Source organism: Periophthalmus magnuspinnatus, chromosome 20 (assembly GCF_009829125.3).
Source record: "Periophthalmus magnuspinnatus isolate fPerMag1 chromosome 20, fPerMag1.2.pri, whole genome shotgun sequence".
Lineage (NCBI taxonomy): Eukaryota > Metazoa > Chordata > Actinopteri > Gobiiformes > Gobiidae > Periophthalmus > Periophthalmus magnuspinnatus.
The window spans coordinates 7,886,390-7,912,837 of NC_047145.1; the positions used below are offsets into that span (position 1 = coordinate 7,886,390).

Here is a 26,448-nt window from a genome sequence, read left to right on the forward strand (position 1 = left end):
ATTTTGTTCATAGGTGAGTTTGGAGAAAACCTCAAGTATTCAAACCTGTGTCTAAAATTATCCATGGCCACTCATCTCCTTCGCTCATTCAGTTTGTCTGCATCCGATTCACCACACAGGCCAAATAAGAGTCAGGTTTGTGGAGATGCAAGCCCTCTCACAGTAAGTTATTACATTTTTCATTATAATAAACACAACCTAAATGAAAATATATGCTTTATTCTAGTCTATTTTTTATGGCTGAAACGATACACTTATTGAAATTACAAAAAAAGGGAGAAAATATAAAAATACAAGGAAATGAAAATAATGAAAACTAAAAAAACCCTCCACATATCAGAAGGTGAGCGGGTAGCTATCTCTCCCTTGTCTGTTGGCTGAGCTGAGGGGCTGTTTGGGAAGTGAAACGTATGCTAATGGACTAATAGCTGCAGCCAGAACGGGAAATAAATACCACTGACCCAGATCCAAGGAGCGCTTAGGGACCCCCCAGGCTGTCCCACCCCAGACACGAGCCCCCTCCCTGGGCATGCACACTCTGCCATGGGGGGTCTCTTCTGGAGGGGGGTTATTTTTTGGCACCATGCTGAGTTAGCGACATAAACAGTTCCTCACAAACAGATTTCAACGCATTTGTTTAACTGTCATTGGTGCCGTACAAAAGACAATGGAAGCAAATAAATAAATAAAACGTTTGACACCAAGTAACAATTAAAAAGATTTGACTCTCTTGGCAACACCAGATCTAAACGAGGTTATTAATCGTGCTATTTGATGTCTGAATTCGGGCTAAACCTGGTATAACATTGGACTAGTAGTTCTAACCAAGAAAATACCCCAAAGAAAAAAAAAATGCATAGAATTGACACTAAAATAAGCAAATATTAGCACACCAACAGAGCAAACTCGCAGATTAAAGAACACATACTATGCATTCTTGTGGCTCTAATTCCCTTTTAAACCTGTTTTTGGTCACTTTGGGATATGTATTTCACATCTAACTTAAAAAATAATGTCTCTATTTGGCAAACACTTTATAAATTACGCCTGTTTCCAAAGAGGCATTTAAGTATTGGCGCTCCCTCTGCTGTCAGCAATGTGAATGAGCAATGGGAAAGTAAACAAATGAAGATGTAGAATGAGTCCAGTGATGGTTTATAGCATCAAAACTGTTCTGTGTTTCCACTCTTTTAGTCTTGAGTATGTTGTGTCATACTCTATAAACCAGATAATGAGTGTTGAATTGAACTCTGAGTGCCTCTATTATGCACCAGCGCTACTTTAGTAATCAGACATCTTTACTAGTATACCACCAATTAGATATTTTCTTGTTTTAATGATATGACAAACTTATTATACAAACTGAAACATTGTAAAGAAGGGGTGTCATACAAATTCTTTTTATTTTCGGTTTCTACCATGTTATAACATCGTCCCCTCATCAAAAACATGTCTGAAGAGGTTTTAGATGTGATCCATGTTTGAGTACTCCAGCAATCTCTCCCGTACCCACTTTATGGCTTACAGTAAAATTCTGTGCAATGCTCCGCCCACAAGCCTCTGTCACCTACGCTCCCTCACGACAATTCTCCATAAATATACAAAAACATGATGCAAAACTGTACACAGCAACTTGACAAACCTGATGTGATGTGCAGTAGTTTCATTAGCCCGATGCACAGTGATTGTGTTGTGATAGCGCTCTGAAGGGGGAGTGGCTTAATGCAGAGAGCAAAGGAGGATCAAAAATGAAACTTATATAACTTGTTTATGCGTTGTTTCGGTGAATATAGTATTTTCAAAGTAATTAAAAGCAACATGGTCTTCTAAATGTGTTGTATGTTAGCAGTTAATACACCATAGAAGTTTAATACCCCCTTTTTAGCAAAATAAAATCAAATTATATTCATTTGCACGTTTCTTTAAAATTCTGCATGATTCTGTTTGGGGAAAAAGCTGCTCTAAAGCGTACTTAGCTCTACACAGTTGAATGTTTACTGTGCAGATTGAGCAGACTTCTTTATCAGCTCAGAACCAAAACTTAATTTAGACTAACGTGATTATGAATGTCAGGCTGAAACAGGACACTGTGGGAGCCTGTCCCAGCTCCGCCGCAGCTTCTCAAACTGTGGTACGCTTCCCAACAACTGCTCCTGCTCATGAGAGAACAGCACTTTAAAGATCCTATATTACACTTAATTGAGATTTAATCCACGTTACCTTACCAAAAGCATACCTTGAGTTGTGTTTTGTTTCATTCACACATGTTTAAGTAACCATTTATTATTAGTCTGTCAACATCTCCAAAGCTCAAAACGCTCTGCTCCACTTTGTGATGTCATGAAGTGGTAGTTTTCAAGTTAACAGCTCCTTTTAATGAAACAAAACACAACTCCGGGCATGTTTTTATTGAGAAAACAACATTATAAGAAAATAGCGTAATATAGGCCCTTTAAAGGTGCATTATGTAACTTTTCTGGTGGAGGGTATGTCATATGCTTGTCGCTATGGAGATATTATGGCTTTGTTGAGAATGTTGCACAGTAATTAAATGCCCTGTACCTGTTTTTTCCATGTATTTGAGCAAAAATATTGTCTGTTGTATTGTCTGCATCTAAGTGTTTTACTGTCTAAGAATCAGGAAATGTGTGTTAGCATGATAGTTGTTATTGTTAGCATTACCATAAAAACAAAACTCTCTGAAAGTTGTAAATAGTGCTTATAAACTCATTGTGGTGAATAATTAGGATGCTCAGAATGCATAAGGTAAGTGAGGAATAACTTTGGACCATTCCAACCCTTTCAACATGAGCCAGCTTTGTTTTTCACGTTTAGAGGTCAGATCTGTGAGGAGGCAAGCCCACTCACATTCAAAAGAATTCTAGCACTGAAAACACCTTCGATCAGCAGCATCACACCACTTAAAGTAATGGGTGTGTAGTGTTCAGATAATTGCCTCTCCCATGGGACAATATCTCTCCCCTTACTCTCTCCCGTCTCTCCTCTTACACCACCTCTTTTCTTTTTTTCCTCTCTCCACTCCCTCTTTTCTGATCCTCTCAACCCACGTCCACCCCCCAGTACTTATATGAAATTAGCATGTGATTAGGCGATCACGATTAGGCTCCATGGACTCTGGCTCCAATTCACTTTCTATTGAAAAAACGTTGCTCCTCTGTATGTAACTGCTGCTGTCAGGCTCGTCATTTTGGTCTTAAAATGTTCATATTAACCCACCCTACATGATCCTGGTGGTTTTTAGTTGTTTTTTTTATTTCACATGGTCCATAAATCAACATATGACCAGATGAACAGACCAATATTCTTTCCTTGAGGTCGCCCCCTGTAGCATTTTGACTGACAGCTATCCCGCCTCGTGACAAGCTCCTGGCCTTTACCAAATCAGCAGCGCAAATGGAAAGGGACAAGTACCTTCAACCAGCTCACTCCTGATTGGGTTTTTGGTTGCTATGATACACTCACTTGGATTTCCAAATATTTCCAACATCGCTCCTATAACCGCTAACCTTGATCAGCTTCATTTGGCTGAAGCCAAACTCTACGGGCGAAGTCACACTCCCTCAGTCCACTTCTTTATAACGTCTACGCTCCCACCTCTCACTCCTACTCTACTTCCTCTACTCTACTTGTCCATCCCCCCTCCACCGTCCTGTCTGTAGATGCTCTCTGGTCTCCATCTCCATTAGAGTCTCTCATAGAGGACGAGGAGGAGGAGGAGGGGGAGCAGCTTCATCCTCTGCTTCAGTGTAATGATGTGATGATGTAGCTGTGTCTAAGTGCAGCCATTACCCCCTCAGCTGAACAGGATGTGCGGAGGAGCTGCTGGGCTTTTGGTTGCTTATCGTCCTTCAGTTTTGATTCATTGTAAGGGAACAGAACCTCTTACAGGGCACATCATTTTTTATTGGACCACTGTTAATGTATCTTTGTAAACCATTTTGCTATATTAGCTGCTGCTGAACTGGGCAGAGTTAGAGTGAAAGGATAGAGTGAACAGGGGATGGGTGTCGGGGGTATAAGGGACGCTGTGATTGGTCTGACAGGTATCCACACTTCAAATCCCTCTGCAACCAGGTGTTTGTAATCAGAAGCACACGGCTGTAATCAGGACAGTTTTTCGTGATTTCACATGGTACTTGAAATTGTTATGGCGACTGAAAGTACACAGAGGCGTTTTTGACCAGAAAGCTACAAATGTGTCCCATATAAAGCCTTATAACGTAAATTAAATGTTTAGTCGACTTATTTAAATTTCTAAGGCAGGTCTAGTCGGAATAGAAGTTATTTGTGTGAGATTTAGGTCATTGTATAGGTCTTTCAAAGTTTCAGACTTGGACTCTTTAGTGGCTATTATTAGGACCTCGTAATTTTCCAGTTTCGAAAGCATCATAAATAGATCATTAAGAGTATTTTTGGGTGCTGAAGGTCCATGATAAATACCAGCAATAGCTACATTTTCATCAGGATCATGTACATAACTAACAGATACAGAGACAGATTTGAACAGGAAAATAGAAGGTCCAAAGGCAGGTGATTTTTTTTTTTTTTACATAAAAGGCAATACCACCTCCTTTAGATTGCCTGTTACAACGAAAAACTTTATAATTTTCAATACTGATTTCCTGAGAGCCAGGTTTCAGAAAATAAAATTATATCTGGGTCTGCTTGATCTGTCCAGACTTTAATGTAATCTCATTTAGATGTGATACTATGCACATTCATATATATTTCCTTGTCTTGACATTTTGCATATTAAACAGGACTAACTCTTACTAGGCTTATTTGAGATTCAATTTGATGCCTGGGAATTACGTTTGTTACTAATACTGACGTCAACCACGTTACACAAACTCCGATTATTTTTTTCATGTCAACAATTTTCTATGTGACATCTTAATTTGTTTTTATGTGTGTTTTCAAGCCGGTGAGTGCTGATTTTGCCCAAGAGACGCTGTTTATCCAATGCGTAAGGAGTCACTCTTAGGTGCTGACTCCAATGTTAGTTTGATATTGTCACTCAACAGTTTTTTTCCAGCTCTACTTCTACTTAAATGAATGCCATCATGTCTTTAATGCAGTGTTTTTGTGTATATTATGTTAAAATATGCGTTTTGTGACCCCCACACCCTCCCACTTCCATCAGACACTCCTGTTCTCCACCTGCTCCTGTTCCATTGTCGCTCATTGTCTGTACACACAACCAGCAGGTCCCGTGCTCTGTCAGGGTAACACACACACATATGTATATTTAGTAATCAGGTGCTTCCTCCTGCTCTGGAAAATCCAACATGGCCGACACAACAAAGGGGGAGCGAGAAAGAAGGGACCAGCCAATAACAACAATGATCATGATTAAAAGAGGAAACATAACAGCCTTTGACTAAGTTGTGTTTTGATCCATCCAGGCTTAAGTTATCCCTAAATCTCAGTTCCTGTTTCTCTAGCAGCTGAAATAGACCGCTGTACTTAACTCCGCCTACTTCAACTTTCTCCTCCTACTCCCAGGACGCAATGACCAATCCGGAAGCCCTCCCCAGTGCAGCCGGCAACCATTTATTTTTAAAGTGAAAGAGCGTGAAACAAACACTGTAAGTATTAAATACATTTACAAAAAGAAAAGAAATACCGTACCATTGATGTATAGTAAGTGTGATTATGTTCTGTAAATAACGTTTCTCCACTGACACTAACTGCAGAAGCTGTAGAAGTCTGCTAATATTTAGGATTGACTTTGGTGCAGAGTAGGAGAGGCATTCAACTGCACAAGGTAAGAAACAGCCAGGAAAATATATGTGTTTGGACAATTACTTTTGTTTTAAATCAGCAGCCTCTCCACCATGGACTAGCAAATGTTAAAAATCAAATGCTCAGTGTTTGGTTTTTTTTTGTTTTTTGTTTGGTAGCAATTATACCTGCAAAGTTTTAGTGCTAATGCTAAATTACTAAACGCACCTGAACATCTCGTAGCCCTCGTTCACATCTGTTTCGGTTCTTTGACCTGCAGTAGACTGGGAGGGGTCTGACAGGTTTTGGGCAACTGTGAGTTTTCTTGCTTGTGTCTATGGAGATATTATGCTTTGCCTCAAATGTTTCACAGTAAACCATTAAACTCATCTATCACCATGGGAACAGCAGGTGACAACGTTGTGTTTATTCACTGTATCTTATGGAAAGGTCAGTTCTGTGCAGAGGCGAACCCACACGTAGTGATTGTCTCTCAACCAATCACTCTCATACATATATTTTTGTTTTAAGTATGACCCACTGTCTCCACCGCAGCAGCCGAACCGCCACCTCCTCAGCCTCTCCATCTCCTCCTCTTCACCTCTTCCTTCAGTTATTAGAGAGTTTTCCCCAAACAAATGTATGCGAGTGACTCAGGACATGTCTCTGGGGACATAAAGGACATCTTTGTACTGCTGAGCGAGCGAGAGGAGGTGACGGGGGAATGCTAACCAGACGCACAAGGCTAGCAGTTAGTGCTGACTTAAAACACGCTACCGCCGCCATGTGACTGCTATTCAATTATGCTAACGGCTAATTCTCTACAACCAGGAAGCAGCTGTGATGGAGCTGGGAGATAGTATACTACTACAAGTCTATTACTGTGTTACTGATAAAACATGCCAGTTAATCAAAGTCAAACAGTCTGGTCCGAACAGCTGTAAGGTCTGGCAGCGGAGGGGTAAAGGGGGCGGGTGGTCGTCATGGTAACAGACATGCCCTCTGCATGGGGCTCCAGCTGGGGTCAGAAGACAAGATTTGTTTTCATAGTGAAGGTTAAAGAGCACATGACAGATTTTCGTGTTTTTGGCAAATTATGGTGGTGGGATCATGGTTTAAAAGGCCTAAACTTGGTGTTACAAAATCTCTAAGCGCATTGGGTAAAAGCTACGCAACTAAACTGCAGTATTGTAACACGGTTTGCATCAGGCTTGCAACAGCTTACTACGCAAAGTCAACTTTTCAGAGCTGTTAAAGACCTTTTGTGCTTGTGTCTGCTGTATAGTTACAATATATGACACTCGTGGATCATCATGTTGTATTTTGGGCATTTTAAATCGCAGTATTCATCTGAAACGACGTAATAAGAAAACACGTTGAGAGCTGATGTCAATGGAAACGTCATCACAACAAAAGCCGTGTAGCTGTCGGCATTTTCTATGGACAGCTGTAGATAACACTGGCGAGTATCAGATTTTTTTTTTTTCATTTGTACCATTCCTACACGTATCACCAATTAAGAAAATGAAATTGGAGAAAGAAGTAAGTACAGAGAAATGAGCATATACTGGTGGACGTGAAAACAGGGATAGATCTGCGCAATGACGTCTTGAAAACAGGAGAATAAAGATGCACAAATCAGTCTAAATACAATGTTGAGAGGGTAAATGAGAAAGAAAACAATTATAGCATCATTAAAATCTTTACAAAGTCGATTTCGCTGAATAGGTCCGCTTTAACAACGCAGTTTCGCATTGACAAAAGAGATTATGGTGCCACCCCATAGGAATTGACATAAACAGAAGTAACATTTTACTCTAATCAGTGCAGTGAGACAATAATTGACATCTATCCTTTATACAGAGTACTAAATACATATACTATACTTGTCTTGCTTCTCATTTCCCCCCTTGAAGTTGTATTTACAGTGATTCATGCATGTTTGAGTCATCTTTATACTTCTTCATTTAAGACATCATTGCTTCAAGATTCCTACTTTCATCAACCACCTCTCTGTGCTTACTTTGTAGATTTTTTTTATTTTAAATTGGTGATTCACGTAGGATGTGGTAAGAAGAAATCAGCACTGCTAATTTCAACAGACTTGTCTCTTTTATTAAGTCGCTTATGATCAATATTGTGATTTAAAATGTCCAAATTAGAACATAACGATCAGGGGTGTCATAGATTCTAACTATATAGCAGACACAAGCAAATTATGATTTTTTAAATGTCACAAAACATAAATTATTGCAGGTAAATGTACGAGTGTTACATGACTTGCTTTTACAACAGAACACAAATACCACTTGAGTCTACACAATGCACATAGTCTCATTCAGAAAAGCACACAATACTATCACCATCACCAGAGAGAGTCCCAGGGGCCAGTCCCTGTGAAACGCACGTCTCGCCTTGTACTTCCTGGCTCCTGCTTCCTTATGTCCTTGCTCTAGTTTCCTACCTCCTGTGTCCTAACTCCTATATCCTAACCTTTATCTCATATCTCCTATCTTCTTTCTCATCTCTCTTGTGTCCTAGATCCTTTCTCAGGTCAACAACTTCCTGTATCCTACCTCCTTGCTTCATACCACCTTGTCTCCTCCATCCTTACTGTTTCCTACCTCCTTGTCTCCTACATCCCTACCGTTTCCTACTTCCTTGACTCCTACCTCCTGTCTCCACTTCCTTTGCTCCTACCTCCTTGCTCCTGTCTCCTCATTTATGTCTTGTACTTCCTATCACCTATTTCCTACCTTCTTTTCTGTGTCCTTTCATGTCTCCTACGTCCTGTCCTACCTCCTGTCATCTCCCATATGTCAATCACTTCTTGTATCCTACGCCCTTGCTTTAAACCTTCTTATCTCCTATATATTTTCCTTTGCTTCCTGTCTCCTACCTCCTGGTTTATAACTTCCTGTCTCCGGCTTCCTTGTTTCCTACCTCCTTGTCTCCTCCAGCTGGTCTCCTACCTCCTTATCTCCTACCTTCCTTCCTTGTCTCCTTTCTCCTTTTTTCTTCTTCTTGTCTCTTATGTAGTTGTCTCCTCCCTTGTGTCTTTTATCTCCTCGTCTCCTCTCTCCTTTCTCCTACCTTCTTGTCTCTTCCCTCCTCGTCTTCTCCTTCTTGTCCCATCCCCGAAGGCCAATTAGGACACCCCCCCACCCCTCCTCTGCACGTGTCACATGAAGCCGTACTGAGCGCGCCCAGAACAAAGCCCCAGCGCCTTGGGACTACACAATACAAATGCTCCAGCTTTATTCAGAAAAGTATTTATTCTCTGTTTTTTAAGGGTCACAATGGAGTTTGTTGCAGTTTTGTACAATTTCACTGATGTTAAAAAAGGCGTCATGTGAAAACTCAAAACCTCCAGAATTCAGACCTGGCAGGTGCTTGGGTTTATGTAGTGACAATTCAGATCAGAGAGAGTCCTTTTAGGTTTAAACCAACTGGATTTCAGCATTTAAACTGTTACAATATAAAAAAATGGGCCTTCATCAGTGTTTTTGTAATCAAGAATAAATCAGCTTTAGAGTTGTTATCAGTAAACGCTATATTTGATTTTTTGAACATGTTTACCTTGGATCTGGTGACACTGATTGTTTTTGGAATTTAAAATCAAAATTGTGCATACAGTTCCTTTAAACTCCCCCCAGCCTTTGAGAGTTTTTCCTTGCTTAACCTTGAAATCCCTTAAATCAAATTACCAGAGCAAAACGCGCCGTGAGTAAAATGAACAATTGTTTCACATTCACAGAGTGTGACCAATCAGATTATTGAACAGAAATGATTATTAGTCCAGAAGCCCAGACCTCAGCAACACAATGTGGAGCTAATCTAAATCCCTCAGCTCACAGCTCCGCCAGCACTTTTGGAGCTAACGGAGGATTTTCACTTTAAATGTCACTTTAAAAATACCTCTATACATCGTTATTAGGGCTGAAAGATGAACTGTAAACAAATTGACATTGCAATTTGAGTAGACGCGGTTAGCAAATCACTGCAAAAGGCTGTAAAAGGCTTTAAAAGTACCATCATTTTCTGCAGAAACAATAATCTCCTATCTTATTCTGCATGAAAAAGGCTATACCTGTAGTTAAAACCTGTGCAAACCTGTTCGGAAAATAGTTTGCCAGTTCATATCTCAGTGGTTTTGTCAATTCTTCTGGATGAATTTAAAATGCCAACTTTGAACAGAATCGCTAATCTGATCACAGCTTGTTTCTAGTTTCATAATAATAGTTTGTTGTTCAGTTTTTGGACTGTAGAAGTGGGAAGTAAGGCATTTGAATGAAAAGTTTGCAACATGGTTATAGTCAATCAGACGAGAGAGGTGTCGATAATTGTGATAATTCAGACCGATTCATTGACAATTGAGCACCTCACTGTAGCATTAGCAAATTATGCGTGTTTTAGGTTGATGAGGGAAACCGTGAAGACGACCCAGAAGAAACCCACACAGACGCAGGGAGAATATGCAAACTCCACAGCGAAAGTCTCACATTCTACTACTGTGCCAGTCAAGTATATGTTTAGCTGAAGGGGGTGCAGTTTTACTCACAGCTGATTGTGGTTGTTTTGCTTCTCATTCATTGTGCACACAAGACAATTTCACAGGAAGACAGGGCTGTATTGCTCTGTTCTCCCGCCTGTGCATATGTCTACACACACACACACACACACACCCACCCACACACACACACACCTTAAGCATAGTAGCAACTTGCCTAACCTAAGGGCCCATATTACACTATTTTGTAATCTATGTTATGTTGTTTCCTCATCACTTAACAGACCTGGAGTTGTGTTTTGTTTCATTCACATGTTTAACTCACAAACCCTGCATATTTACTCTAACCTTGTGATGTCATGTGGTAATACAGGAAGTGCTGAAAGTGCTCCATTTCGTTTTTAAACTCCATACACCTTCACTAGAATAATTTGGATGATTTGGATGAGACATTGAATTGCCAATCTCTACTGAACTACAGGTTAAAACTGTGGAATTGAAAACTACCACTACATCACATTGCAGAGAGGAACAGAGCATTTTGAGCTTTGGAGATGTAGCCAGACTAATACTGCAGGATTACTGAAACGTGTGAATGAAACAAAACACAACACGAGTATGTGTTTGATGAGGTAACAGCATTATAACATGGCTTAAAGTTGTTAAAGCTTTATTTTTTACAATGAAAACAGCTGAACTTGACAGATAAATTCCAAGCAAAGCAATAAGATCTCCATTGTGTACCTTAAAATCATGTTAATGTGCGTGTGTGTACAGATTTTAGTTCCCACAATGTGATAATTACCCGGCCACACACCCACACGCACACACAGAGGGGGCATTAGCATGTAAAAGGCCCGATCGGACAGACAGGACCCTTCCCCGGTGGGAAAGGTCCAGCCGGACAACAGGAGACAAGCCATGGAGAAGAGGAGGGCTGAGGGGACGGGCTGCTGTGCTGTTTGGATCACCACAAGAAGAAACCAAGCGGGTAGTAAACATCTAGACGGGACAAGAGGAGACGGGACAAAGGAATGCACTGTAGAGAAAACAAGCCATTGAAGACAGCTCTCTCTTTTTGTGATCGGTGGTGACGGGACTTTCGGCTCCTTTATGGGATCTGAATCTTTTGGATCCGTTCATTTCAAAGGGTTGGTCAAAAAACTGGCTCTTAATATTAATTTATATGACAGAAGCCAATGTGAGAATTCAAATTATGAAGAAACTAATCACAGAGAAATTTGTTTAAAATGGTTTAAAATGGGATTGGGTGTGTGTTTAGCCTTTGACATTATGCATAATCTAAATAAAACATTGCATTACAATAATAATGTAAAATAAAATTAAAAAAAACATCTCTTCTGCTTTTGTGCTGATTCTTGTGTTGGTTCAGCATTAATTCATGTAAAAATGCATTCAAATTAGAAAGAAAAACATTGAGTTCTTTCAAAAAATGAGATCCGGTTCCAACCAAGAAACTGTTCACAAATTTCACATAATGATCGGAGATAAAGAAAAGACAATAGATTAAAAACCAGAGTGCTATAAATAAACGATAGGGGATTAGCTTAACGATACAGTTTTAAAGAGAAGCAAGTGACCAAACCTATAATCAGAAAAATTACATAGTGCACCTTTAAACTATGCAAAATGTTAAAGGCGCTGTACCTCATTTTTACCGTCTTAAAAATGTGAAAAACTAGCTAATTTTGAACAGTTTTTGTAATGGTCCGCAGTGAGTTTATACACTCTTTTTCACAACATCAGATCAGTGCGGGCTTTTGCTGTCATGTCAACAATAACTATGCTAACGCGCACTTCCTGAGTCTTGAACAATAAAACGCTTTATAATTAGATACAGACATTACACAGCAGACTTATTTTGACCTCAAGAGCTGCTTATACAATATATCTGGGGAAAAAAACTGGTACATGGCGTTTGACAGATATACAACACTGAATTATGGGTGTTCAGGTCAATCCCATAGTTACGTAACAAAACGTAAAGGGAAGGAAATTGTATTTGTAATAAACTCGTAAAATGGCGAACAATCACACAACATGGACTTGGAGCTCTTATGATCCATACGGTAACTATTTGAAAAGGGACTACTTCTGTAACGTTAGGGGAGCTCCTGTCCAGCGGGAGGCGCAGTTGCATAAGCGCTGCACATGTATTTATAATGAGAGTGCAGTTATAAATAGAAGTGTACTGTGCGCTGGCCTTTAGCAGGTGACTCGGGCTCATCCTCATGCTAGTACACAAACACACACACAGACACACACATGAGGTAGATAAACAGGGAACAGGGCTGCCTTTGCTGTAAAAATATGATAATATGAGATAAATCATCAAAAATAATCTAATCTTTCATAAACATGTGACTGAATTTCGCAATGGAGACTAACTACTAACAATAATACGACTGATTAATGAATCTTTAAAGGCCATGGACTCAATTTTCCCCTTGTATTTGAGCAAAACGTGTCTCGCCCCAGCACAGAAATATTGTATAAGCGGCTATAACCAGCAGTGCACGTTAGCATGCCAGTTGTTGTCATCATTACAGTCACAGCAAAACTCCACTCTGGCTTCTGTAAGTTGTGAAAAGTGCTTATAAACTCATTGTGGTGAATAATTAGGATGTTCTGAATGCATAAGATGAGTGAGGAATAACTTTGGACCACTGCAAACTGTTTAAAATGAACTAGTTCTGTTTGTCACATTTTTAGGACACTAAGAATCGGGTACAGAGCTTCTAAAGGTGCACTATGACATATCTGGTGTGTAGTCTATCACCTGCTTGTTTACAATGAGCTAATGATTTATTATTGAGCAGGTAAAATGAATGAGTGAGTATAGTTACGAAGTTAAACCAGTTTTGACATTCAGTTCCAGGGTTGAGTCTCCATTCTCTTACTTGACTTTTGCCTCTATACAGACCTGTAACTTGGCCTCGTACTGTCACCTGCTTGTCTAGTTCAATGCCATAGCAAGGAACAATCTAGCCAAAGCAACGACATCTCCACGGAAACAATAAATTGGCAGACACTCCAACAGAAACATTACATTATACCTTTACCCCACTACACCTCTTCTGCCTCATAAAACATAAAAACAAATCATTAAACTTGAAATGTGCCACAAAACAGTGTTGTAATTATATTCTTCTAAAGTCATTTCATAAATTTGCCTTTTTTTTTTTTTTTTTTAGCTTTCTGCCATGTTATAATGTGGGGAGCAAAAGGAGAGGAGACTTCGAGTGTCAAAAATGAGACTGACACTTAAAAAACATGTTAATATGTCATTTTTGGTGTATATTCAAGTATACAGTACCTCCTGCTGCAATGTCTACCTTACTTTAGGAAACACTGCTTGATTTTTACTTCACTTTTTACATTCATTACTTGAGTACAGTTTTAGCGCGCGTGAGAGAGAGAGTACCTGGCTCGCTGTGGTTACCCTCTGTGGTGACCTCTGACCCCCCTCACACACACACACACACACACTGCAGTAAAGCTTTAACAGGCCTGTATAATGCTGTATATTCCAGTGTAACAGTATGAAGTGATAGGAGATGGACCAGATAAGAGCAGATGGTATCAGGAGGTCACGAGTACCACACTATTCTTAGACATTTGGCCCACACAAGCTACTGTCCAGCCCAGCAGTATGGTCATGTACGATCTGGACAGGGAGGGGTTAAATATGATCAAATCTCTATGACGTCAGGAGATGTTTCGGTTCAGTTGTTCCAAGGTCTAAGGCCAATGTCTTAAAAGTGGCAGAGACATAGACTTTTGAAAGAGGAAATATGTGAAATTTACAATGATATGATTTGTTCCGCCATCATTAGTTCACTCAAAGTAGTATTTCAGTCCTGAATTTAAGGCATGGGTGCTCACAAAATTCCTGTTTTCACCTACCCCCTATCCCCACCTACATCTCTGTACATGCAGGATTTAAAATGCTGCAAATTATCACCAATAAAACCACGTTAAATAAAAATCTGCTGCTTGGTACGGCGAACACCACTATCAGTTTTGTAATTCCAAATGCCTGTCCATCTATTGTCCTTGTAGAGAAATGTGTCTTCTGCATTTGACCCGTCCTTTAATGCTGCTGTTAAATTCAAACTGAGTTGGTGGGTTGCTTAGATTTTTTTGGTAAAATTTGACTTTTAACTGAAAATGCAGATGTTTTGACTGAGTTTATTGGTCTTAACGTGGAGCTAAAACTGGTATTCCACATCTAAACATCTAAATGTGCTCATAAAAAGTGAAATAAAAAGTGGTAGAATCATTCAAAAGCAAAAGCACGATAATTATTTGTCATTGGAAAAGACTTTATGCCTCAACCAATACAAGTGTAGCTTAAAGTGGAACTAAACACTAAATCAACTTGCTACTAAACTGTGTAGATAGTGTTTTAATAGCATCATCTATACTGTTCCTATTCATTTTTGGCCATTTTAGTTCAGCTTTGTGGTCAAAAAAGTACAAAAATGAGTGTCCTAGATCCAGTGAACAATGCAATATGGAGTACAAGATGACATGACACATGACTGCCCTGATTACAGCCAGATGTTTCTAATCAGAAGCATCTGGTTGCAGGGGCGGAGTTTGAAGCGTAGATACCTGTTAGACCAATCACACTGTTCCTTATACCCCCAGACCCGCCCCTCCTCCCTTACCTCACTCTTTTGTTTAGCCCAGTTTAACAGCTCTATTTTAAATGTATTTGTACGGGGAGTTTAGATGTTATGTCCCACTTTAAATCTGTAAATACATCTTCATTTGGCATGTTGAAGATCGCCATGATGCAAACTGACAAACACTTTTGCCTGGAGAGGACAATAGATACCTAATACCAACGTTCAAATGAAAAGTGAAAGAGAGATCATGTTGTGCATATTTCAAATACCAGAGCAAAGTTTCATAAGTCAACACAAAGCCAGGACCCAGCATAGTACAGTATTAGAGTACAGTGTTTCATTCAGCCTAATTAAACATGGAAAGGAAGGAAAGGGAGCCAATCAGGGCTTCCTGCTCTTTCCTCTGCTGCCATGGAAACCTCCGCTGCTCCTAGTAACAACACATCTGTACACTCAGCAACAAACATCAGCCGCTACTCACGGTTGAATATTACAATGTTTACAACCATGTTTGAGTGGCCTTATCCCGCAATGGCCTTATCCAGCAATGCCACAATATATAAGGCCAAATATATAACTTATGTTCAAATCTATGCAAATGGAAAGCGCTGGATGGATAAAAACATGAGACAAGCGTCATTCTAATGGGCGATATTGGCACAGTGGGTAAAACGCATGAAAAAATTAAAATTAAAATTAAAATTAAAATTAAAATTAAAATTAAAATTAAAATTAAAATTAAAATTAAAATTAAAATTAAAATTAAATAAATGTGAGTTCTGATCATTTTCTGTGCTGAAATTATGGTGCCAGTGAAAATAACCTATATATATTCTTGGCGTCATGGTGTTGCACTGAAAGTTTGGTCCTAAAATTAGCAACTATAGCCTCATGTGAACCTCTCTTCAGCTTCCTGTCAGTTGCTCATGTGGGAGGGGTTACGTACCATCAGAACTGTACAGTGTGGGTTTTTTCACTACAGACTGAGAAAAACATGAGGCTGAGCTGTGATGAGAGTAGACAGACAGGAAGTGCACGGCGACACAGGAAGTGCACCTGAAACTGCACAACCAAACGTTTCAGTAATATGTCTCACATCCATAACTTAAGACAGTATCAAACTATTCACCGATGAAACAAAAGCAGCACTGTGTAACATGCCTGGTGGTCAGGAATGCCACCTGCTTGTCCCTATGGAGATAAACACGTTTTAAAGCAACAACTGTTTCACCTTCCCGTAAAAAGGGTGGATGTTACGAGTAATGTCTGTGGAGAGAAGCCCACTCGCATGTTTTCCAAGAATATTTTTATTTTAGTGTCTTTTGAAATTCCATTAATAAATAAAGAAAAATGGTGATTCCACAGGTACACAGTGTAATTTTTACCACCTCCCTCTGACACATAGATTGTACCGGTTTACCTGGAATGTAGTATGTAATCAAACCGGAAAAGTTACATCGTGCAACTTTAATCCCAGTTTAATTAATCTATGAGTTAATCAGCATGAAACACTAGCATCCCTGGTTGTAATGCCTGAATAAAGCCTGATACAAGCTCTTTTAAAGATCTGAGACTGGGATTGCACTGTTGGAACTCCCCTAACTGCTGCTAGCTCACTGACAACGCTAACATTTGAACACCAAAGCATCTCAATGTTTGAACTCCAAAGCTTCAGGATTCCCTCCGCCGCCCGAAACGCTCAGAAGCTCCTTAGAACTTATCTGAAGGAGCGGCAGACCGACAAGACTGACTGGTTCAACACCCGTTAAACCTGAACGGCTACTGGGTGCCGTGTCTTCCTTGGGTGCACAATAGGAACGTGCGGATGGAGGAGCTCGGGTGGTGCTCCTGATACTGAACATAACAAAGCCCATCGGAGAGGGGAGAGTTACTGTATTACCTGGGACAAAGTGGAAACTGCCGAGCAAGTTTAGAGACTTAAAGACAATGTAAAAGCCTTAAGGCATGGCTAAATATACCATGTGAAAGTTAAACGGACTCTATGGACGACTCAGACAGGCCTGGATTGTTTAATTCAGGTCGTTAGAGACAATTAAGAGTGCAATGTGTTAGTAAAGGAAGTGAAACTATATGGCGCATTAGCTGTAGTAGTGTCAAGCAAGATGGCTCCATTTCAGACCAAGACTTTCTCTCTAGCGTTTCAGATGGAGAATAAGGGCCTGTTGTAACTATATAAAAATAACCAGGGATAAAAAATGTACAGGACTTTATGTACAGCAGAAATCTACAAAAAAATCCATTAAAAAATCCATAGTTGCAGTCTTAACAATAAAAGAGATTCAACCTAGTATCACAATCACAATCAAAAAGCATCAAAGCTCAAACTCAGCGTTGGGCCTGTTTGGATGGGAGTGTTGTTGTGTCCTTAGGCAAGACACTTCACCCACGTCGTCTGGTATTAATGTCGTGTGTGTCTGTGTGTGTCGGTGTGTGTGAATGACTAATGCGAGAAACTGTCAAGTGACTTTGAATGTCTGGAAAAGCACTATACAGGATTAATGCATTGTTATTATTATTAATTAGGGCTGCACAATCAACACATGAATACTGTATATTTCACCTCTACCAATGTGGAATATGCAGGTCATTCTTGTTGCGTAAATGCCTACGGTGAGCAATTCATCTTTCAGCCTTCTCTAAAATGCGCACTGTGAGTTGAATCCTGATAAAAAGCACATTATCGCAACTGCATTTGAAACTTTGTCAAAAATAAAAGCTCTTTTTTTAATCGTTATTTCCAGCCCATCTGCTCATTTGTCTCTGCACTCCCACACTTCACACATCACAGCGGCTGAGGTGAGCTATGGCACCGATAACATCAGCCTGCAGCATGACAGAAGAGGAAGTGCTCCAACCAACCCTATATATATACACACACACATACACATACAAACACCCCTACACACACACACAGCTGCGTAACACTTTCCTACGCAACCCACGTCAGGCCCTGTACTGCCGCGAGCTCCGTGCATGAATGACATAATGATTAGGCCATGTGTCATCGCTAACATGAGGAAGTGAGCTGCGTGTGTAAATGGAACAGATGACCTTTGACCCACAGGTAGACAAGAGCAATGCGTCTGTGTTGACGTGCCAGCTCTGGTATGAGCAAATGTACTGCGCTGTTAGCCGGATTCAGTCAGATATTTTACACAATAGAAAGGCTAGCTGGCTGTGTTATCTTGAAGTTGTTTGAGGTCACAAGTTTATGAACAGGAAAGTTGGCCATACCAGACGTGTTTCATAAAAATATGTGATTTATAAGGCCCTAGGGGGGTCAAAAGTATCAAAAATCTGATACTAATTGACACTAAAACTAATATCAAAACTAGATACGCCCATGGACCACTATGGAACCTATATAGATGACTGAAAGATTACACAGATATAAAAGAAAGAACTATTATTTAATGTTGAAAATCACATTCTAGTGTCCAAATAAAGAGTGTTTTTCTTATTATCATTGTCTTATATGAGTCTGTTTCTATTTTAGTATTATGACAACACTATAAGACAGACTGAAAGACTACTATCTACTGTATTACTATTTCTGAAAACTCAAATGTGGGTGCGACGTACTATTACCTGCCCAAGTATTAATTAAGTCCTGTGAAAAACATAGCCTACTGTAACCTGTATTTAACACACAAGAGCTGGCTGCTGCTTACCAATCACACTTTTATTACATTTTATTTATTTGTCTTATTAAAAAGTAGTAAAAATGATTTCAATCTTTATTTGAAAGACTTTTAATCAGTGTTATATTTATTTGTCTATAGTCTGCTCTCACAAACCACATGCTTTTACTGAAAACAATACTTCAAAATAATATCATTCAAGTAGAAGTACAAAGTAGTGGTCCAAGAAATTACTCAAGTAAGCGTTAAAAAAGTATTTGGGAAAACAACTACTCAAGTAAGGGCAGGGGCGGCGCTACCATTAGGCAAGAGTAGGCAACCACCTGGGGCCCCCTACTCTAGAGGGGCCCCCGATTAATTGCCCTTCATGGCCCAGGCCTCAGATGCATTTGATATTCTTTCAATATCAAGGTAAATGAGAATAGTTTACTTCCAAACAAGAAAACACGATCGGGAGGGGCCATGCTGCCATTGTGGTACTTTCGAAGATGTTTACAAAATGGACGGACGTTAAACTATGGAATGATTCTAATTGGACTGTTCTTGCTCTCTGGAGAGGCGTGAGGATGCCTGTGCGGTGAGGTAGGCAAAGTTATCTCTCTTGACTACTGTTCTAGCTTTATTTTCACTTAAGACACAGCTATTCATCAAAGAGTTTGTTCACGGAATCAATGTTCTGGTCGACTTTTAGAGAAATATGACGCGTGAATGAGCATGTTTATTAATTACCCGCATATTAACTGTGTGTAGTCACATGCCGAACCTTACGAACAGAAAAGCAGCCCTACTGAAAAAATAAGCCTAAACTCGACCCATCAGTTAAGCCACTTATTATAATTAATTTCTGAGTCAGGCTGTGTACTATTTGATCTTTAATCTGCCCTACCCCAGACTTTGAGCACTCACAGACAGATGTGAGCTCATTCATGTGGATCTGACTCACCTACGTCTCTCTCTGTGCATCTTTATGTGTTACTCTCTGCTCTCACGTGTGCTAAAGACAGAAGGGGAAATGAGCGGAGCAAAAGCACATTTAAAACGTTTAGCACAACTTCACTCAGTTCTCATGTATATTGATATGCAAATTAGCGATGTGCATCTGTAACGAGGTGTTATGTGCTCTGATGTGCACAGAATCTCCTTCCAGAGTAAAGGATGAAAACTGCAGGGTGCAAACCTAACAGCCATTAACTATAGAGTTTATTTCACAGGAGAAAAGTGTTTCTTGTTTTATCTCAGAGCTACTAAAGTCCACATTCTTTAGTAAGTGTGTGACAGTAGCTCAGTTGGTAGAGCATTTGTCCACTGATTCAAAGGCTGGAAGTTCAATTCACACTCTTGACATAAACATCACTGGTTGAGGGGTCAGATCCACTAAAGCACAGGTTGGCGCTTAACCCACCTCGTACATTAGTGTGAATGGATGAGTGGTTCCTTGATGTAAAGCACTTTTGAAGGTGGAAAAGTGCTATATAAAAATGTGACTATTTACCATGACCAGTTTAATTGTCTGCAGCAAATTGGTCCCGGTTTTGCCATGAGAATTTAGATCACTCTGACTCAACATGAAAAAGTCATTAAATCAAGCTGAAGTAAAACGATTCTGTTAGTAGACCTGTAAAAGTAAATGTAAAAAAACTAAAACAAAAATAAAAATTGAATTATATCCTAAAATGAAGCTTCCAGTCCACTTTAAATAAAATAGAGATGTGCATGTCTGAAGAGCAATGGGAGAAAACAGGCGATAATATACAGGCCCCGAAACTCAAACTTGTCTAAGGACCCCAGATTGTTAACTCCGACAATGACTAAGAGTAACTTAAAGAGTAACTGTCAGGACGTCACATCTGATTTAGAATTTTAAGTTTATGTAATTTGAAAGACAAACCTTAAAACAATACACATAATCTGGTATTTTCAAAGACACAACATTGAGACAAACTAAATCATATCTGAAGAAGAAATACAAGAAGCACAACTGTTCAAATCATGTCATATTGTCAACATAAAGATTTGTCACTTGTAGATTTACTCACAGTGGGAAGAGTATTGCGAAGAGTATTGTTACTTCAAGAAGGAATAAAAGTGTTCTGCTAGAAAGTACTACCCACCTCTGACTAAAATGGTAAAATGAATAAAGTATCTACTTGGGTACATTATGGTAGATTCACTCCAAAATCTGGTCACATGGACAATCATTTTGTGTGTTCTCTTGCGCTGACTCAAAGTTGTGCATCATTACATCTAAACTGTGACATCAGTTTCATTGCTGGAGCAGATTCGTCCATTCTTTCCCTGTCTTCAGCACAAACTCCAGAGCTGCTGACTCCTCCGAGCAGAGCGTCGTGTCTCCAGAGACCATCTCAGCTCTGCTCCACATGCCTCACAATCTCCTCCCCATTTGAGTCCGACCCAGGCCTGTGTCTCTGAGGATCTCCTGCACTGCTCTAACCCACATTTAAGGTTTTTTAAAATGTCTCTAGTCTTCACAGCACGCCATATGAAAACACAAATGTACAAATATTTGTGTCAACTTGTGAATATGCAAAAAAAAATCCACAACCGTCCATAATAATAATAATAATAATAATAACTGCAGACTGAGCACCATTGTTCCATCCACAATTTGCATTTACATAAAGGTGCACTGTGTAACTTGTGTGGGGTTTGTGCCATTACCTTCACCGCTGATCCAATTTCATCAGTTTCAAGATGGAATTTTCCACAGTATGGCATTAAACATCTCTATAGTTGTCTCTACAAGTAGGTGACATCAACAAGCCAGACCTGGGTGACTGAGAGATTACACAGATCATCAAGCCAATTTAAAAGGTCAGATCTGTGGAGTGATGACCCCGCTCACCATAAGGGTACTATATAACTAGATCTAGACTATACATACTATACTATACTATACTATCCATTACTTATTCACTCTTCTGTAGCACAAGTGGTACCGAGGCAGAGTGATACAAGAGTGGCTGCCAATCTGGGTTACACAAACAAAATCATCATTGTCAGCACTTAATTATGCATTTGTAATCTACAGTTAAAAGACAACGCAATATTTACAACAAACAGCTGTCCCCGTGTCTCCAAAGTTCAAAATGATACATATGTAACACTGAATTTGCAAATAATCAGGGTTTTGTTATAATGTTCTCATGAAGGCAAAACACATGAGTCTGTATATTAAACAGTGCAAGGTCGCCTGAAACAAACAGCTGACTTTCCCATTTCAATCTTTTCATTAACTCTTCCGTCAAATGAAACATATACACAAGGTGGAAGAAGTGCCTTGCCCAAGGACACACACAACTACATGGACAGATATGAGTTTGTCGTGTCACTTAATGTGCTCCCTTTAAATGAATGAAAGTACATTTTAAAAGCGCTCCATTATCTCTGAGGTCAAACATTAGTAACAGTGGAAAGCCAGTGAGTAACCAGTGCGTTGGTGCATTCTTCAAACCGACATGACAAATGGATTGAGCCTGACTGTGTCCAATCGCAAATGCACAGTAAACTCACAATATTACATTCTCTAGTCTTTGATATTTCTTTAGTCTCCAAAACTCCTCTGGTTTTGGACTTTGGACTTGTTGTTGTTAGCTCCTGTAGGAACAAAGCGATGTGTCGTTTTAGGTCATGGAGGAGAATCGTGTGGGTGGAGAACTTTCGCGAGGTTACATCATTTTGGTGTGTGGTTCTCGTTACTCGTAATACAGCGATATGAAGGATTTTGGATAATTAATGGTCCTATATTATGCAAACCTGACTTGGGAACTTTTAGTCATGTTACCTCCTCAAAAACATACCTGGAGTTGTGTTTCGTTTCATTTACATATGCGTCCCCAAAGCTCAAAATGCTCTGCTCCACCTTGTGATATCATTAAGTGGTAGTTCTAAAGTTAAGCTGACCCATAAATGCATTCTCTCCATCCTATCTGTCCCTATGTCCATCACAGCAGCAGAAGCATCCGCCTCCTCAGGCTCTCCAGCTTTTCTTCTCCATCACTATCAGCGTCTGTAGATTTTTTTAACCTCCATTACCAATATTTGCAGATAGTAACTGAGGAGTGAATGAATGATGGACATTAAGTGATTTGAATTGGTTTTATATTTATTACCAATAGTGAAACATGAATCACATTCACACATGACTTAAGTTTCATTTCTAGGTTGTGGGTTCATTTCGTGTTTTCATTATCAACATTGCAAACTGTCATTGTGTCATTGGTTAAGACACTCCATTTGTGTGTTTGCATTCATTTTGACAAACCTTTCTACATGGCAATTTTTGTGTGAATATAAGTGTTTTTCAAAATTGCAAGCTTGAATCCGGAGTTTATTGTCATGGTAACACCAAAAAATACCAGCACAACTTTCAATGTCGTCACAGAGCAGTCACATAAAAAAAAAAAATAAATCGTACTTACTCAGAAAAATAGGTACAAGGCCTATTATTACAATGAAACAGCGATTCATGAGACTGAAAAGGCTTTGGAACTGTATCTTGTCTCCTCATTTTCAGATAGGTATGATTGACAGGTGGATTAACCAATCACAGAAATGCATGGTCGCTAAGAAAGAAAAAAAACAAAAAAACAAAAAACATACTACAGAGGAATGAGAAAACGTAGATTTTTGCAGAATTAACAACTGAAGCACAAATTTATCCAAAGTAAAATACGTTATTTTGTTCTAAATGATGTGAGAATTTTCAGAGGAGACGTCTTCTACATTTGAGAGACTCCTGATACACTTTAGCGGCTGTGGTTGGACCAGCCTAAGTTAGGACAGTTGTTTGTCACGCTCTATGGTCCTGGTCTAGACCCAATCTGCATTTGAACAGAACGTGGAAGGGGCGGGCTGGTCGGGCAAGGCTCCCTTTTATTATTTGTCTCACTTTTTGACAGATGCCACATGAATTGCATACAAAGTGGAATTTGAATCTAGAAAAGACGCTCATGTGTTTTTAATTCAGTTTTCCAAGTCCGTTCCCACCGCAATCAGTGACTTTTGCCTCTTTTTCTACAGTTACTATATCGGCTTATCATTCAATACATAGCTGGAACAGTTATTTTTGGTAGTCATTATTCATTGTGGGGACTTTTTTTGCTCTAGTGAGTAATTTTTCTGTGCTAAGATAAGATTTCATTTGAAGAAGGTTGAATAAATAACTTGCATGACTCATTGCAAGTTAACTACTAAAGTGTTTTATTCAACAGTTTATTTATTGCAGTTTGTGTTTGTTGAATCTTATTTAGGGGGATAATTATACTTTAAGGTTATTGTGTCAGTGTCGTTTATCGGCTATATTTTCTTCCACAATATATCGCACTTCGAAATCACACAGACCTGTCTTTCCCAAAATGAAAATGAAAATCCCAGAGCACTCACCGAGGGTCTTGACGGCGATCTGGCGCGTGAGGGGAGGGGGCAGGTTGATGCAGACCAGGTCCACGTCCTGGTGCAACAGAACGTCGTCGATACGGCTGGTGTAGAAGGCCACACCCATCTCCTGCGCCAGCTCCTCCGCCTCCTCCTGGCTCCGCCCCCACAGAGCCCGCACGCTGAAGCCCTCTTTCTGCAGCAGCGGCACAATGACCCGCGCCGTCAGGCTGGTGCCGAACACGCCCACACCTGGTAACATGGTGACGTCCACAGGTACCGGGCGATAGGTGTAATCCAGGTGATCCAAATGATGTAACCTGGTGTTCAGATATGACTTGACATTCTAGACTTTACGCCGTATGTTGAGTTTCACTAAAAAGTATGAAACTGCAGGCAAAAATCCAAACTTCAAAACTAGTCCGAGTGCAGAAAATATATCCAATAATGTATGATCCAGGTGACAGAGTTGACGTAAACAGGTGTTCAAATATGACTTGAAATGCCTCTAAGCTTCACACTGTATCTTAAGGTTCAGTCAATACGAATTTAAATTTGGCAAAATGAAAAATGTGTCAATGTTTGAAAAAATGAGCAGATCCAAGTCCAGAAAATATATCAAACAACATAAGATCCAGGCGACAGAGTTGACATTCCCAGTTATTCACATATGACTTGATGTAAATCTGTACCGTTTGGCTTTAAAATAATGCAATACTTAGGAAAGCTCGTGCAAAAACAGAAAAATCTAAGAAGAAGTATGTCCAGTCACTTCTAATTCAAGTTTTTAGCCTGTGTAATGCAGCTATGTCAGTCAAAACAAACCTTTCTGTGGCCAAAAAGTATATCCAAGGAGATGAGTAACGGAGCTGACATGTGCAGGTTTTACATATAGACTGCTTTAAGTTCTACAGTGCTACACTAACATTGCAAACTGGCTATTAAACTTTGTGTTGTGGCTTCTGTCCAAACCATCTGGCTACTAATATCACTCTAGGGTCTTTTTACTTGTCTTAAAATGTCACTGTAACATTATAATAACACATACTGACTTGGATTTATTCTATGAACAACCCACTCATAATAACTAAGATACTGATACTACCTTATACTAAATATTTCCTATATCTATATTTAGAAGTAATCTCTTCTAGGGGTAAATCCATCCTCCTCCCGTGCGTTTAGGTGCAGAGCCAAACCTGAAACGTGAAACGCGCTGTCATAAGGGCGACTGGAAACGTCATGGCGCATCTGGCTCGGGTCAAACTGGGGGAAACGTCGATACCAGCGCCTATGCAGCTGGACAGGGGCGGAGCGGCGGCTGGAGAGCGACGGTCTGGCCCTCCACCTGCTCCCACTCTGGCTGCTTCTGCCCGGTGCACCTCTGCTGCATCACCGGCCCGCTCCAACCTCTCTCCAGCCCGCGCTCCGCTCCCCACCCAGACCCACCACTGGAAAATATAATCCGCCTCAGATAATCCAAAAGCTGCTTTAACGCGGTGTTCCTCCAGACAGCGATCCGTGCGTCGGCTGCGTCATGCCCGTGCGTCCTTCCACCCCGGCTTCACGCTGCTGCTCCTCCGTGCGGACCTATGCGCTTGGAACTCGGCTCTGCGCTGGAGGAGGGGTCGGGAGGACGTGAGCGGGGACAGCAGGGGGTGACAGAGGGACACTGTGGGCTGCTTGTGACGCGCACACGCCGCTCTCACGCCGCTCCAGCCGCAGTGCCCGGACACAGCGGCGCTGCGCTCTGGTTACCGCTCCGCTCCACTCCGCGCACCACCGTCAATTTACGCACAGACGCACAGGAAACACGCTCTGCTCTGTCACAATAAAAGTGCACTCATATCACTGCCATTCAGGTTTCAGATAATCAGAGGTGCTTGAGTAGCCAGAAATTGCACTCAACTAAAAGTAACAATACTTCAAAACAATGTTACTCAAGTAGTACAAAGTGGTCCAAGAATAACTCAAGTAACAGTAAAAAAGTAATTGGGAAGAAGAGTATTAGTGAAGTAAGAGTAGCTGTTGGGATGTAACATTTGATTTATAACTTGAAATGAATAAAATCTGGTATTTTCAAAGGACAGACACATAAATGAGACAAACTCGATCATATCTGAAACATAAATGTTCAAATAATTTCATATTGTCAACATAAAGCTTTTGTCACTTGTAGAGGAGGAACCACAACTTTTACAACATAAGAAAAAGTACTGTTAGAAAGTACAGTTTCTTTAAAAGGTTATTCAAGTAAATGTAACTGAGTACTGGCCATACATCCTACGTTTGTGTAAATGTTGAAGCCTAGAGACTTATTAAAGGGCCTAAATGTTTTCGTCTGTGTGCATTGTTCGGTGAAAGCTGCTAAACAAGAAAATAAACATTGCACATTGCTACTGCTGTTGTTACAAATACAAGGGAACAGCTCCATGACACCACCCTGGACAATAGTTTCTGATGTAGTCATGGTGCAATATCA

At 40.1% G+C, this 26,448-nt stretch overlaps 1 protein-coding gene across 1 annotated transcript in view; it reads right to left on the bottom strand.

Annotated features, from left to right (window-relative positions):
- Positions 1 to 25,740, bottom strand: part of gfod1 (glucose-fructose oxidoreductase domain containing 1) — a 30,863-nt gene extending 5,123 nt beyond the window's left edge. Inside the window, exon 1 of the mRNA XM_033986292.2 lies at positions 23,976 to 25,740. Within this exon, the coding sequence (XP_033842183.1) occupies positions 23,976 to 24,228 (253 nt within the window). The 5' untranslated portion in view covers positions 24,229 to 25,740. The remainder of the gene's footprint in view (positions 1 to 23,975) is intronic.
- Between the last annotated feature and the right edge of the window lie 708 nt (positions 25,741 to 26,448).